We start from the raw sequence: 16,333 nt of genomic DNA, 5'->3' as shown, positions 1-16,333 counted from the left end.
AATATTTTACAAATTACCTATAAGTTTTAGGCATCCTATACAATGCCGACGGTACTGTATAGAATAACGAATTACATAGATCGTCGGCACCATACCTACTAACAACCAATTTCGATTTTATAATTTTATGTTTTCGTCAACCATGATAACACTATTTTGGGTGACTAACTTCTAATATTTAGCTGCTAACTAATGCTTACAAAGCAAGAATAAAATCATAAATAACACATTGGGTGTATATATAGCCTTTGAAAAGATTTATATAAATCTTATCTTTATGAACATTCTTTAAAACTCTTAATCCGTTGGATGTTGGTCAGATATACGTATTTATAGATAAAAGGATAACAGCAATTGATTTTAATCTATTTTACGAATTAAACGTTATTCATATTTATGATAATTTTTAGTTAAATTAACAACAAGTTAGTCATATTTGTCACATACATTTTGCACGAATAAAGTTAAAATTTTAATAGATTAAAATATGATGAATATTTTACTTATACTACTTTACGTGTACTATTTCAGGAAATAAATAATACTAGAGAACCAATTGAAGCGCAAAATACCCTTTGCCATTAAACGTTTAATGTTGCAAAAATGTTACATTTTGTATGTATTCGTTTAACACAAGGTCTTCTCTCTCTGTCCGAAGGGACAGGGGATACAGCATCTGGGCTAGGGCCTTTAGCCATTAGTCCACTTTCGTCTATTAATATAGCCTTTTGGAGGTCCTGAAACATCAACAATTCCTTAATTGCCTTGCGTACTGCCTGAATTTGGGCTTGAGTATTCAAATTTCTTACGATTGGGTCCCAAGAACTAAAAATATTCCAATTGTCTTTTCTATTGAAATAAGAATGTTTTTATATTTTTATAGCCTCTATTCTCTCTAACGAGGATGTGGGGTTTAAGAGACCTTATGTAACGGCTGGATTAATGTTGTATGCTCATACGCTATATGCTCACATATAGCTGACTTCAAAGATCTTATTATATTATGGTAGAGTGTTAATTTGTAGATATAATGTCCAGTAAGAATGTAAAATACCCACCAACCCTCTGCGATTATAAAAACCACGGTACGAGCGGACAAACAGGCAGGTGGGAAAATAAAGATTCCAGGAGAACTACGCCTGGCCAAACAGAGCAAGGATGGGTCGGTCGGGCTATATTTTTCGCACACCTCGGACCTCGTATCCGACTTATACGGTGTTACTGATTTTTTGTATATCCCAGGTATCAAGAAAGGGCACGGCCCAGTTTCGCTGTTCAAGCAGCGGGGGACATCAACACATGGCTTGTGTTAGATGCAGAGAGGAACACTTCTCGCGGGACTATCCGAGGCCACGGGAAGACCTCGCGCTACTTGCTCTAACCTGAACTGTAGCCCTTATAGTAGCCTCAAGGCTATCGAGGCCGTCGTGGCGCAGCGGCACAAGGGTATGACTGTAACGCGACGGGTGTGGATTCGATCCCCACTCGAGGAAATGAAATATTTATTTACATTTATATTTTCATTTCTTCGCTCTGGAGTCAAGGCAAAGAGCGGCGGTGAGTTCCGCCACTCAACACGCAATACCAGAATCGACGGAAAGTGAGGATCGGAGTCTCTTAACATTAGGACATTAGGTTCCCTCTGCCTACCCTGCTCTGTGCGGGATACGACGTGAAGCTGAAAAAAAAATATTGACGTCCAACACCTCGGTGACCATAAACATGGTCTCCACCGGAGCCTAGGCGTCCTCTTGTGTCCAACGATTACAGTTCAACAGAAGGAGAATGTTAGTTTTAAATATTTATTATTATATGAAATGATAATAACTTTAAACGGACATGGTCATATAAAAAATTCCCATTAAGACACTTCCGTTTCCCACTATCCGCCGAATAACAGAACGCCGCGTTTTGCCAAGGAAATGAATCATTCATTCATTTCAGTGTCGTAATACTAGTTTAGTATAATTTTCATAATATAACAAGATTAGCTTAACATATATAAATTAAACTACATATATTCATCCCAATTTTACAATCTTGATTACTTTTTTTATATCTTTAAGCAAAGCCGAAAGAGCCGATTTTGTTAATAATACAAATTATAGTTTTTCAAGAAAGATGAGCATAATCCGGTATTAAAAAGATATTTTGATAAATAAAATTTATCAATGCTGGTTCCTTTATTTTGATAATAATAATCATAAAGGTATTGAACTAAATAGTCCAATATTTAGTATGTAGCTGTATTATTGTTAGTCTATACTTTAAAATGCGTTCGCTCCTAATATTGGCTCTCGGGCTGGCGGTGGCAGTTGGTATGTGCACAAAGTTTTACTTAAAATATAATATTATCGTTATTCAATTACTTAAAATTTTTTATTTCATTAATTTTAACTTTTTGTGGTTATTACATTTTGCAATAACCTTAACTTTAAAGATTTTATTTTAATGGTAGAAAAGTTTTGTTAAAATTATTTCCTGTAACATTTGAAAAACTCTGTCAGCTAGACCCCTGAGCTTTTTCATTTATTTTCACACTTATTAATATATTATTTTTAATTTGAATCTTAAATACTTCTATATAATTTTAGCTGCCCCGTCAAATCCAGAAAGAATTGTAGGGGGCTCTATAACATCAATGGTCGCTACACGTTGCTAAGCAACGGCTTGCAAAGTTTGTTGTTTTAAGAAAACGTCACCCAAAGTGAGTTTGCTGGATGCATACATGGCGCGCGCCCATACAGATTTGTATATATTAACAAAAATTAGATGATTTGTATAATTTGGTATTCATCCTTATGAAAATAAATATATATATAAATTATAGTTTACTGTATAACATTCTAATAAATAATTAAGATGTCACTGATTCCATATGACATAGCCTACGAGTGGTATAGTATGACCGACGCGAATGGGCAGATGACTTTGATGGTTTTGTAAATTTTTATATATTTTCGAGAGCTTCAACTAAAGTACAATAGCCTGTACTGGATACTGGGAAGGAACTCAAGACTTTCTATGGACAACAAACTTCTTATCTACAAAGTCATCCTAAAGCCCATCTGGACATACGGCCTGCAACTATAGGGCAGTGCAAGCGACTCCAACCTAAATATAATCCAGCGCCAACAAAACAAGATCTTAAGAACAATTGCAAAAGCACCTTGGTATATAACAAATAATGAAATTCACGAGCACCTCGGGATGAGAACAATTAAGGAAGAAATTCGGAGTATGGCAGCTAAGTACAAAGAGAGGCTAATCAATCACCCCAATCAACTTGCTCGCCAACTCACCCTGAACCATTATGTGAAGCGATTAAAGCGACACCATATCCTAGAGCTAGAAGCCCGCCATTAGCTCTGGGCAGCATATGAGTTGATGCATCCGCTGGGATGCCACTCGGCACGACAGCATCACAGAACAGATTCGCTCATAGTCACAAGACTGATTGCAAATAAACACTAAGAAAAAATATATATATATATTTTCGAATTACTATTATTTTTTATGTAATTATAACTAATTTATCTCAGTTCGGTTATCTATACCGATGTTATACACTTAAAATATCGTAATTTAAATCATTTGGGATTTTATTTAATATTGTTCGCAAAAATTAATAATTATTTAATATAGAAAAATGTTTAGTACGCGCGCACGGCAAACTTTAGGTACTTTTTCTAATATTAAGAATTTCCTTTAGTTACTTTTACTTCTTTTGTTTGTTCATTTCGGTTACTCAGATATTTTTTCTAATAATAAATCTCCACTTATTATAATTTTTTGACTTATTTTAATTATTTTCGCGGGCGTAGCCGCGTCCGTGCCCACTAGTATCTTATAAAACAAAGTCGCTTTTCGTGTCTGTCTGTTATTTCTAACTCTTCTTCTTCTAAACCACCCAACGGATTTTCATGCGGTTTTCACCATTAGGTCGAGTATTTTTCGTAGAAGGTTTATATATAGTTTATTATTTGTACATTCTTATGTAAATTAACATAAATACGATAAAGGTGTATAAAGTCCTACCCGTTGAGACACTTTCGCACACAACGAATGGTTGTGATTGTCCTATGTAAAACTTCATTTAATTAAGTATTATTTTTGTGCAAAGTTACATTTTGGTATATTAACAAGAACATACATAAAAAATATTCGGGCGAATTGGGAATCTCCCTTCTTTGAAGTTGGTTGAAAATGAGAACATCCTCTTTTTTGAAGTTGGTTAAAAAGAAATGCAACCATCAGGAATCTCACTTCTGATATCAATTTAAAAATATTTTGCTTGTAACTATTACAGTATAATCAATTTTTTACCAAAAAAAACAAACTTTCTCAAATTTCTCCGGATTCCATAATCGAAACCTAACCAAACTTTCACCAAATTATACTTGAAGTATATCCTTTCAAATAAAAAAAGAATCATAAAAATCGGGTGGCGCGACATTGAGTTATTCGGCTATTAGTCGCGAGCATGCCTACTTAGACTTATGTGATTTTCTCATGGATACCATTGTCAGACATGGACCAAAAAAATGGGACCATTCGGGAAGCTTCACCTCTCAAATAAAAAAAAAATATCAAAATCGGTTCACCCAGTCAAAAATTATGAGGTAACAAACATAAAAAAAAAATAAAAAAAATACAGTCGAATTGATAACCTCCTTTTCTTACAGAAGTCGGTTAAAAATAACAATAATTTACAAAACGAATATTATTATTTTTTTGTTATTACATTTTAATTAAAAAATATTAGTATATTAATTTAGCACTTACTTAACAGTGATTCTACTATTAAATGATTAAGATAATAAGCAATCTCAACCACTATTTTAAGAATGTGTGTATTTATTTGATCTCTGATCTCTGAACGTATTATATGTCTTACCTTAACGTTTGGTTTTGAACATTCAACAGTTATATATTATTTATTTAAAGACACTTATTATCTAAAATAAATTCTTATTTGAGTTAGATTTTTTTAAAAATTTTAATTCTTACTTAAATTACAGATTTATGTCCACATCTTTTGTCATCTTATACGTTTCTTTTAATATTTTTTTTTTAGATATTACCTAGAACTAGACTTCTGTTATTATATACATATATTTTTATATTTATACAATATCTCCTTAAGATAATTCAGCTATTCATTTCAATAGCAACTTGTTAACTTAACTATAACACTATAATCTAAATCTACGAGTATATGAATAAAAAAAATTAAACATTCATTATAAACAAATTTAAATCATTGATTATAAAAAGATAAAAATGCTCATTACCGGTTAAAAGATAATGGAAATGGAGGCCAAATACACTTCTGAATTAAGACACACAGATCACCTGAATGTCTCGATATACCACCTGGATATTTTTGTGTATGTTTGTACCGTCGCGTCGTGCAAGTTACCTATGCGGCACCTACCGATCTCTCCACTGTCACGCGCATCGTCAGCCCCCATTCGTTCTACCGCCATACTTGTTTGTTAAGAATATAAAAACCACAACACGAGTTGGACATACGGGTACCTGGACAAATTGAGATTCCAGGCGGAGTACATCCGGCCAATCATAGCAAGAATGGGTCGGCCGAGTTGCATATTTTTCGCCTACCCTGGCATACACGGTGTGACTGAATTGTTGTACATACATCTCGGGTATCAAGACATAGCGGAGCAGAAAGGTCCCGGCGCAGTGCCATCGCTGTCAATTCAAGCAACAGGTGACAGCAACGCATGGCGTGCGTTAGATGCAGAGAGGAATACTTCGCGCGGCACTATACGAGGGTGTTCTTCACGTAGCCAAACAAGCTGCCACTGGCGCTAACCGCAGCACCCACCCAACCACTCCTCTTGCCTCCTATTTGAAGAGGGAGCGTAGGAATAAAAAGATCAGAACTGTAGCCCTTGTGGCAGTCTTAAGACTATAGATATCCAACACTATAAACATGGTCCCCACCGAAGCCTAGACGTTCTTGTGTGTGCAAGTTAGTTTTGGATATTTTGGTTTGGTTTGGCCCTGATTGCGTAAAAGACATACAGACAGACAGACAGACAGACAGACAGACAGACGGACAGACAGACAGACAGACAGACAGACAGAGTTACTTTTGAATTTATAATATAGGTATGGATGAGTTGATAAAACTTTTAACGTACATGGTCATATAATCCATACCTATATTATAAATTCGAAAGTAACTCTGTCTGTCTGTCTGTCCGTCTGTCTGTCTGTCTGTCTGTCTTTTACGCAATCAGGGCCAAACCGCTAATTTAATTGTGATAAAATACTCATATAGAGATACTTGAGGGTCTCGGGATGAACATAGAATACTTTTTTTCTCATATTTGTAATATTTTCGATATATACCAATATATAAAAATACTTATTAATTTGACATGCAATTTATTCCGCCATGTTAATAACAACCGTCGCGTTCCTAAGCAACGATTTGCAAAGTTTGTTGTTATAAAACGTCACCTAAAATGAGCTTGCTTAACGCATCTCTCTATTGAACACTGAAAAATAATTTCATAAATATATTTAATAAATATTCGTATAGTTCAAGCGGGCGTAGCCGCATTCGGGTCCACTAGTATCATATAAATAGTTCCCATTAAGACACTTCCATTCCCCACTATCCGCTAATTTTATTATACAATAATTTTATTATACAATAAGATAACTATATATATATATATATATATTCATCCCAAATTTAAACAAAGCCGAAGGAGCCGATTGTGTTGATAATTAAAGTTAAGTAGGTACATGATAGTTTTTCAAGAAAGAGGATCATAATCCGATATTAAAAAGATACTTTGATAAATAAAATTTATCAATGTTTGATATTAATAATCCTAAATATTGGAGTATATATAGTCCAATATTTAGTATGTAGCTGTATTATTGTTAGTCTATACTTTAAAATGCGTTCGCTCCTAATATTGGCTCTCGGGCTGGCGGTGGCAGTTGGTATGTGCACAAAGTTTTACTTAAAATATAATATTATCGTTATTCAATTACTTCACAAGTTTTATTTCATTAATTTTAATTATATAGTTGCTTGTTTTTGGACTTTGTGTGGTGGCTAAGATTATTGCAAAATGTAATAACATTTTGCAATAACTAACTTTAAAGATTTTATTTTTATAGTAGGAAAGTTTTGTTAAAATTATTTGCTGTTACATTTGAAGAACTCTGCCAGCTTGACTCCTGAGCTTTTTCATTTATTTTCACACTTATACTTAATAATTTTAATCTCAAATACTTCTACATAATTTCAGCTGCCCCGTCAAATCCCCAAAGAATTGTAGGGGGCTCCGTAACATCAATTGGCCAATATCCAATGGCTGTGGCTTTGTTGTTTTCGTCCTCTGGATCTGGAAACTTTAGACAATCTTGTGGTGGTAGTATCATAAATAGTAGAAGTATTCTCTCCGCTGGTCACTGCTTTTAGTAAGTATAGAGAGAGGCGATTAATAGTAAAAATTCAAAAATGAAAACTGAAACTATTTTATTATATAAATAGGCTATCTGGATATCCTAATTTCCTATCGTCATTTTACAATCTTCATGAGGTACTTTTATAAATTTAAACATATTGTGTTTGGATTTTTCAATTTCTTGTTAAAATTTGATCAAGACTTACGTTTTATTACAACTTACGTCATGAAAAGAATAATATATTTTAATTAGTTATTCCAATGCATTTTTTTAAATAAAATTTAAGTTTCATTGTGATACTTATATTTTTATATGTAATTTAATTTATTCAATTATAGTTCTAGATCAGGAAACGCATACGTTCAAGATCGACCTGTTCAATGGCGTGGCCGAGTTGGCTCTACAAATGCTCACAGTGGCGGAGTTGTGCACACGATTAGCAATTTTTTTATTCATCCTCAATACAATCACGCCCGTCAGGACTTTGACAATGACATTGCAATTGCTCGTATATCTTCTTCCTTTTCAATGAACAATAATGTCCGAGCTGGATCAATTTCTGGAAATAACTACAAACTTCAGGACAATCAACCTGTGTGGGCCATCGGATGGGGACAAATGGCATCTGGTGTAAGTATTTGTATAAAAATATATTTTAGGTCTAGCTTTCATTTAAACAAGGAAATTTGAATTTAAATTAATTATAACTCGAAAATCAATTTGTCATCGTAATATCATTGTGTAGATAACTCTTATGAGTTTTGATCAAATTTAAATTTTTTGTCAAGCTTGTTCTTATTTAATATTCCAGAATTTCCAACCAACGTCTGAGCAACTTCGTCATGTGCAAATATGGATCGTGAACCAGGCTGTATGTAGGAACCGATATGCCCGAGTTGGCACTATTACTGACAACATGTTGTGCTCTGGCTGGCTCGACGTCGGTGGCCGCGACCAATGCCAAGGAGACTCTGGTGGCCCTCTTTTCCACAACAATGTTATCGTTGGTGTTTCCTCATGGGGTGCTGGCTGTGCTGACAAAAATTTCCCAGGAGTTAACACTCGCGTATCTCGCTATGTTAACTGGATCCAAAGCAACTTATAAATTTTACTATTACTATTAAAATAATTAACTTCATGTGTCTTTTATTATTTCGTTTCAATCGAACTAGTATGTAGCTATAGAAAATTATATGGTTACTGAGCGTTTTAAGACACTCGTTCAACGACAACGTTCGACAAGAGCGTTTTATGACATCTATGTCATGGAAGATAATGTTATTTGAATTTCCTTAAGTTTTATACACAAAATAGTTAAAAATCATTTTATTGGGCATTGTTTTAGAGTTTTGTACCTCAAAAGGTTAAACGGTACGGACCGTACTAAAGATCGCGTGGAGGTATCAATCTGGAATAATTATCAAATATTTTTGTTTATGATCCCCTGAAGCATAGAAAAGAATCATGCTTCTACGTCAACGCAATTAAAAGATACAAGTATTTATGCATCAATTGTGGAGCGTTTTGTATGAAATTCGCCGCGTAATAATACCTATATAATATATTACTAGCGGCCCGCCCGCGGCTTCACCCGCGTGAACTACATTATTATTAATTTCTGCCTCCATGAGTACCTACGGCCTATAAGTGACGTCCATGCGAAATTTGAGACTGCTAGCATTTGTAGCAACGAAGTTTCATACAAACTTTCAACCCCAAAAACAACCCCTTAGAAGTCGAATATTGCAAACTACCTACGTCCTATAAATAACTCCTATGCAAAATTCAGATTCCTACCACATGTAGTTTTTGAGATTTCGTGATGAGTGAGTGACCTTTCGATTTTATATATATAGATAATGTATTTCTCGTGGATATTAAGAAATTTGACAGAAATTAAGAAGCTACAGTACACATAAAAGGAAAAGTAAGTACAAATGAAAATTTATAGTGGTTGTACTACATTCCATTCAAAATAAGTCCATAAGCAAACTTAAGTTAGTCAGTTCGGTAGGCCAGTCCCATTCGCACTTAATCGGTTTTCTTATTTAAAAATATTAGTATATTATTTAATACTGTGTAGTATTCTACTATTAAACAACTATGATAATAATCAAACGCAAACACTATTTGAACAATGTATATACATTCATTGATACATACAGGTTGTCCCAGGAGTCAACGATAAAACGAAACCAGGTGATAGACTAAGTCATGACAGTTATGAGAAAAATATTTAAAAAAATCTTTGTCGTGTATTTTTCATATTATATTGATTTTACAAAATATCGGAAAAACCGACACCCTGTGATGATTTTTCAAGTCCTAAGACTACAAATATTACTCTTTCTTCATTTTTTTTTCTGTAATGTAATCATGAGTAACCCTTCTGTGAATTACAGTTTAAAATTTAAACATACCTGCATCAGTTTTCAATAAAATGTGGTGTTTTTGCCAAACATTAAATTCAAAATATTTACTACACCCAACTTTAACCGACTGTACTATAAAAAAAATGTACTACACTATTTTTGCAAGTAACTTTAAAAGTTGGCGCATTTAATCTGGATTCCGAGATGGTACGACACTTGTTGGATTACTTCTTTGTTGAAGACAGAAAAATCGAAATACACGATAATCGGGATGACGTTCAGCGTTTTGGTATCTTTTCCGATACATTCTACCTGCAGCATTTGCGTTACATAACCATTCTCCATGAATGAAATGCATATTGGCAATGTATCAAAGACCGAGTATGTGGCCTGCGAGAGCCCGGACTCGAGCACTATCCTTATAAGTCCTGGGTCATCCCCTAAGTTGGAATAGTTCAGGTACCTTGGATCCGTCATGCACGAGTCTAGAGGCATCGATCACGATCTCTATAAGACGGATAAGAGTTTGGACGGTATCATGCGATCACAGACCACACCAGTGACCTCCCTAAACTAAACACTTAGCCCAGACAACGCTTATCCGACTTAGGGGCTATGCGGTGTAAGTTACCTATGCGGCACCTACCGATCTCTCCACTGTCACGCGCATCGTCAGCCCCCATTCGTTCTACCGCCATACTTGTTTGTTAAGAATATAAAAACCACAACACGAGTTGGACATACGGGTACCTGGACAAATTGAGATTCCAGGCGGAGTACATCCGGCCAATCATAGCAAGAATGGGTCGGCCGAGTTGCATATTTTTCGCCTACCCTGGCATACACGGTGTGACTGAATTGTTGTACATACATCTCGGGTATCAAGACATAGCGGAGCAGAAAGGTCCCGGCGCAGTGCCATCGCTGTCAATTCAAGCAACAGGTGACAGCAACGCATGGCGTGCGTTAGATGCAGAGAGGAATACTTCGCGCGGCACTATACGAGGGTGTTCTTCACGTAGCCAAACAAGCTGCCACTGGCGCTAACCGCAGCACCCACCCAACCACTCCTCTTGCCTCCTATTTGAAGAGGGAGCGTAGGAATAAAAAGATCAGAACTGTAGCCCTTGTGGCAGTCTTAAGACTATAGATATCCAACACTATAAACATGGTCCCCACCGAAGCCTAGACGTTCTTGTGTGTGCAAGTTAGTTTTGGATATTTTGGTTTGGTTTGGCCCTGATTGCGTAAAAGACAGACAGACAGACAGATAGACAGACAGACAGACAGACAGACGGACATTGTCTGTCTGTCTGTCTGTCTTTTACGCAATTAGGGCCAAACCGCTAATTTAATTGTGATAAAATACTCACATAGAGATACTTGAGGGTCTCGGGATGAACATAGAATACTTTTTTTTCTCATATTTGTAATATTTTCGATATATACCAATATATAAAAATACTTATTAATTTGACATGCAATTTATTCCGCCATGTTAATAACAACCGTCGCGTTGCTAAGCAACGATTTGCAAAGTTTGTTGTTATAAAACGTCACCTAAAATGAGCTTGCTTAACGCATCTCTCTATTGAACACTGAAAAATAATTTCATAAATATATTTAATAAATATTCGTATAGTTCAAGCGGGCGTAGCCGCATTCGGGTCCACTAGTATCATATAAATAGTTCCCATTAAGACACTTCCATTCCCCACTATCCGCTAATTTTATTATACAATAAGATAACTATATATAAATTTAACTATATATATGTATATATATTCATCCCAAATTTAAACAAAGCCGAAGGAGCCGATTGTGTTGATAATTAAAGTTAAGTAGGTACATGATAGTTTTTCAAGAAAGAGGATCATAATCCGATATTAAAAAGATACTTTGATAAATAAAATTTATCAATGTTTGATATTAATAATCCTAAATATTGGAGTATATATAGTCCAATATTTAGTATGTAGCTGTATTATTATTAGTCTATACTTTAAAATGCGTTCGCTCCTAATATTGGCTCTCGGGCTGGCGGTGGCAGTTGGTATGTGCACAAAGTTTTACTTAAAATATAATATTATCGTTATTCAATTACTTCACAAGTTTTATTTCATTAATTTTAATTATATAGTTGCTTGTTTTTGGACTTTGTGTGGTGGCTAAGATTATTGCAAAATCTAATAACATTTTGCAATAACTAACTTTAAAGATTTTATTTTTATAGTAGGAAAGTTTTGTTAAAATTATTTTCTGTTACATTTGAAGAACTCTGCCAGCTTGACTCCTGAGCTTTTTCATTTATTTTCACACTTATACTTAATAATTTTAATCTCAAATACTTCTACATAATTTCAGCTGCCCCGTCAAATCCCCAAAGAATTGTAGGGGGCTCCGTAACATCAATTGGCCAATATCCAATGGCTGTGGCTTTGTTGTTTTCGTCCTCTGGATCTGGAAACTTTAGACAATCTTGTGGTGGTAGTATCATAAATAGTAGAAGTATTCTCTCCGCTGGTCACTGCTTTTAGTAAGTATAGAGAGAGGCGATTAATAGTAAAAATTCAAAAATGAAAACTGAAACTATTTTATTATATAAATAGGCTATCTGGATATCCTAATTTCCTATCGTCATTTTACAATCTTCATGAGGTACTTTTATAAATTTAAACATATTGTGTTTGGATTTTTCAATTTCTTGTTAAAATTTGATCAAGACTTACGTTTTATTACAACTTACGTCATGAAAAGAATAATATATTTTAATTAGTTATTCCAATGCATTTTTTTAAATAAAATTTAAGTTTCATTGTGATACTTATATTTTTATATGTAATTTAATTTATTCAATTATAGTTCTAGATCAGGAAACGCATACGTTCAAGATCGACCTGTTCAATGGCGTGGCCGAGTTGGCTCTACAAATGCTCACAGTGGCGGAGTTGTGCACACGATTAGCAATTTTTTTATTCATCCTCAATACAATCACGCCCGTCAGGACTTTGACAATGACATTGCAATTGCTCGTATATCTTCTTCCTTTTCAATGAACAATAATGTCCGAGCTGGATCAATTTCTGGAAATAACTACAAACTTCAGGACAATCAACCTGTGTGGGCCATCGGATGGGGACAAATGGCATCTGGTGTAAGTATTTGTATAAAAATATATTTTAGGTCTAGCTTTCATTTAAACAAGGAAATTTGAATTTAAATTAATTATAACTCGAAAATCAATTTGTCATCGTAATATCATTGTGTAGATAACTCTTATGAGTTTTGATCAAATTTAAATTTTTTGTCAAGCTTGTTCTTATTTAATATTCCAGAATTTCCAACCAACGTCTGAGCAACTTCGTCATGTGCAAATATGGATCGTGAACCAGGCTGTATGTAGGAACCGATATGCCCGAGTTGGCACTATTACTGACAACATGTTGTGCTCTGGCTGGCTCGACGTCGGTGGCCGCGACCAATGCCAAGGAGACTCTGGTGGCCCTCTTTTCCACAACAATGTTATCGTTGGTGTTTCCTCATGGGGTGCTGGCTGTGCTGACAAAAATTTCCCAGGAGTTAACACTCGCGTATCTCGCTATGTTAACTGGATCCAAAGCAACTTATAAATTTTACTATTACTATTAAAATAATTAACTTCATGTGTCTTTTATTATTTCGTTTCAATCAAACTAGTATGTAGCTATAGAAAATTATATGGTTACTGAGCGTTTTAAGACACTCGTTCAACGACAACGTTCGACAAGAGCGTTTTATGACATCTATGTCATGGAAGATAATGTTATTTGAATTTCCTTAAGTTTTATACACAAAATAGTTAAAAATCATTTTATTGGGCATTGTTTTAGAGTTTTGTACCTCAAAAGGTTAAACGGTACGGACCGTACTAAAGATCGCGTGGAGGTATCAATCTGGAATAATTATCAAATATTTTTGTTTATGATCCCCTGAAGCATAGAAAAGAATCATGCTTCTACGTCAACGCAATTAAAAGATACAAGTATTTATGCATCAATTGTGGAGCGTTTTGTATGAAATTCGCCGCGTAATAATACCTATATAATATATTACTAGCGGCCCGCCCGCGGCTTCACCCGCGTGAACTACATTATTATTAATTTCTGCCTCCATGAGTACCTACGGCCTATAAGTGACGTCCATGCGAAATTTGAGACTGCTAGCATTTGTAGCAACGAAGTTTCATACAAACTTTCAATCCCAAAAACAACCCCTTAGAAGTCGAATATTGCAAACTACCTACGTCCTATAAATAACTCCTATGCAAAATTCAGATTCCTACCACATGTAGTTTTTGAGATTTCGTGATGAGTGAGTGACCTTTCGATTTTATATATATAGATAATGTATTTCTCGTGGATATTAAGAAATTTGACAGAAATTAAGAAGCTACAGTACACATAAAAGGAAAAGTAAGTACAAATGAAAATTTATAGTGGTTGTACTTCATTCCATTCAAAATAAGTCCATAAGCAAACTTAAGTTAGTCAGTTCGGTAGGCCAGTCCCATTCGCACTTAATCGGTTTTCTTATTTAAAATTATTAGTATATTATTTAATACTGTGTAGTATTCTACTATTAAACAACTATGATAATAATCAAACGCAAACACTATTTGAACAATGTATATACATTCATTGATACATATATGATATTGATGTAAATACTTATATTTATGTTACTCTCAATCTGTATAATTCTAAACAATACCTAGGCGATGTAATAATGAAATACTATAAATATAAGTCTATTAGGTACTGTATACTTTAGCTAGGTCTCTCTCTTTTCAAGGGAATTTTATACCAAACAACATTTCTTATTAAAAAAACAGGTTCCTACAGATTTATGCAATGGGATCTTAGACCATACATACGAGTATATTCAGTAGTTAAGTGCGGGTTAGATTAGTAAGCAAAGTTTTTGAAAATATTCTTGCTAGTAAATTTACAAAGGTTTGAAACTATTTACAAAGATGATTAATTTTATTGTTTAATGCCCCGGATTTATATTTAATACAAGCGGACGCGCACAGCTTCGCTTGCGTATTTAGGGGGAATTCTAATATCCCATGAAACAAGTGTTCAATGAAATATTTTTAAGAGTCTAAATTTCAAATTTTATAAAAAACGGTGGCGATTTAAAAATTTTTCCATACAAACTTTCAACCCCTTATTTGCACCCTTCGGCGGTGAATTCTAGAAAACCATGAAACACATATTTAATTAAATATTTTTAAGAGTCTAAATATCAAATTTTATAAAAATCGGTGCAGATTTAAAAAAAAATCCATACAAACTTTCAACCCCTTATTTGCACCCTTAGGGGGAGAATTCTAGAAAACGATGAAACACGTGTTCAATTAAAAACTTTTAAAAATCTAAACTTTCAAATTTTATAAAAATCGGTGCCGATTTAATTTTTTTTCCTTACTAACTTTGAACCCCTATTTCACCCCTTTACGGTTAAAATTTTTCAAAATCCCTGGACTGGATGTCCAGATTATGAAAGTAAACATCTGTCCAAATTCCACGTTTCTACGTACAGCGGTTACGGCTGTGCGTGCGTCTTACCTCAGTCAGTGAGGACAAGTCCTTTTATATATATAGACTATAGAGGCCTGCACGGATACCTTTTAAATTAGATGTATTTATAGTGGTTTTGTATCGCTTGTATGGAAGATAAGAGTTATTAACAGTCGTATATATTCTCGATAAAAATCGAAGTCTCTGGTTTTCGGTTCGATTATCATTAGGGAAATGATATATTTAACTACTTGTAAAATATAGACAAAAGGAATCGGTACAGTTGTAAATAAAAAAAAAATAGGAGATTTTAGTATGAACGTATGCGTGCAACGTCGCAATATCTTACCAGAAAGCTGAGAGCAGAGTGTTTTGATACTAGTTTCTCTGTGCTTCCTGCTGTTAGTACACTCTTATTAGCAGAATAAATTGTGAAGTAATACTAAGAAGTCTACGAACATATGATAAACAAATCACTTGAGGCTTATTAGTTATTGATAATTTCGAGAAGCTACTTCTGAACAGAGGCGTGTGTAATAGATAGTTGAATATAAAATAAAAGAACTATCTGGATACTACTGTTAGTATTCTAGAGGACATATTGCGACAAACAGAAATAAAATTGAAATAACATGGATAAAATTAATATTAGAAAAAAAATGCATAGAATTTATACTTACTAACTTGGATATGGTTATTTTTTTTTTATAAATAAGTACTAAAGGATGTAACGCTATAATTTACATTTTAAATATATTAGAAATCTACACGATGTTACAAATAAGAAATCATAATTCAAATTAAATGTTTTTGTCGTTTGAATACTTAAATATACAAAAAGCCATAAATAACAACATAAAGACCTATTACCCTAAATAATTGTTACGTTAAAATAATTTAATATAACTTAATAAACTTAATTTATATACAAATTACGAACGT

At 34.1% G+C, this 16,333-nt stretch overlaps 3 protein-coding genes and 1 long non-coding RNA gene across 10 annotated transcripts in view; 2 read left to right on the top strand and 2 right to left on the bottom strand.

Annotated features, from left to right (window-relative positions):
* Positions 1–16,333, bottom strand: part of kcc (solute carrier family 12 member kcc) — a 257,609-nt gene that overhangs the window by 74,303 nt on the left and 166,973 nt on the right. The window lies entirely within an intron of this gene.
* On the bottom strand, positions 557–16,241 carry LOC146535490 (uncharacterized). Its single transcript, XR_014878290.1, has 2 exons — positions 15,741–16,241; positions 557–737 (listed from the first exon to the last, which is right to left on the bottom strand). It is a non-coding gene; the product is annotated as an uncharacterized LOC146535490 (long non-coding RNA).
* LOC146535492 (trypsin, alkaline C-like) lies at positions 6,870–8,596 on the top strand. The gene is made up of 4 exons (XM_085190670.1): positions 6,870–6,987; positions 7,299–7,470; positions 7,797–8,088; positions 8,270–8,596. The coding sequence occupies exons 1-4, from the start codon at positions 6,942–6,944 to the stop codon at positions 8,561–8,563; spliced, it is 804 nt and encodes a 267-aa protein (XP_085046796.1). The 5' UTR covers positions 6,870–6,941; the 3' UTR covers positions 8,564–8,596.
* On the top strand, positions 11,818–13,492 carry LOC146535491 (trypsin, alkaline C-like). Its single transcript, XM_085190672.1, has 4 exons — positions 11,818–11,883; positions 12,195–12,366; positions 12,693–12,984; positions 13,166–13,492. Exons 1-4 carry the CDS (start codon positions 11,838–11,840, stop codon positions 13,457–13,459), a joined length of 804 nt encoding a protein of 267 aa, XP_085046798.1. The 5' UTR covers positions 11,818–11,837; the 3' UTR covers positions 13,460–13,492.

This window comes from Heliconius melpomene, chromosome 10, assembly GCF_056956725.1.
Source record: "Heliconius melpomene rosina isolate 202511_hmr_F chromosome 10, ASM5695672v1, whole genome shotgun sequence".
Classification (NCBI taxonomy): Eukaryota; Metazoa; Arthropoda; class Insecta; order Lepidoptera; family Nymphalidae; genus Heliconius; species Heliconius melpomene.
This window is presented reverse-complemented; position numbering and strand designations above follow the sequence as displayed.

Bases quoted from the DNA above. Each gene is read 5' to 3' on its own strand.
- LOC146535492 (XM_085190670.1), top strand. From the start codon at position 6,942: ATGCGTTCGCTCCTAATATTGGCTCTCGGGCTGGCGGTGGCAGTTG. The intron at 6,988-7,298 runs GTATGTGCACAA...ACATAATTTCAG, and splicing joins CGGGCTGGCGGTGGCAGTTG to CTGCCCCGTCAAATCCCCAA. The intron at 7,471-7,796 runs GTAAGTATAGAG...ATTCAATTATAG, and splicing joins TCCGCTGGTCACTGCTTTTA to TTCTAGATCAGGAAACGCAT.
- LOC146535491 (XM_085190672.1), top strand. From the start codon at position 11,838: ATGCGTTCGCTCCTAATATTGGCTCTCGGGCTGGCGGTGGCAGTTG. The intron at 11,884-12,194 runs GTATGTGCACAA...ACATAATTTCAG, and splicing joins CGGGCTGGCGGTGGCAGTTG to CTGCCCCGTCAAATCCCCAA. The intron at 12,985-13,165 runs GTAAGTATTTGT...TTAATATTCCAG, and splicing joins GGGGACAAATGGCATCTGGT to AATTTCCAACCAACGTCTGA.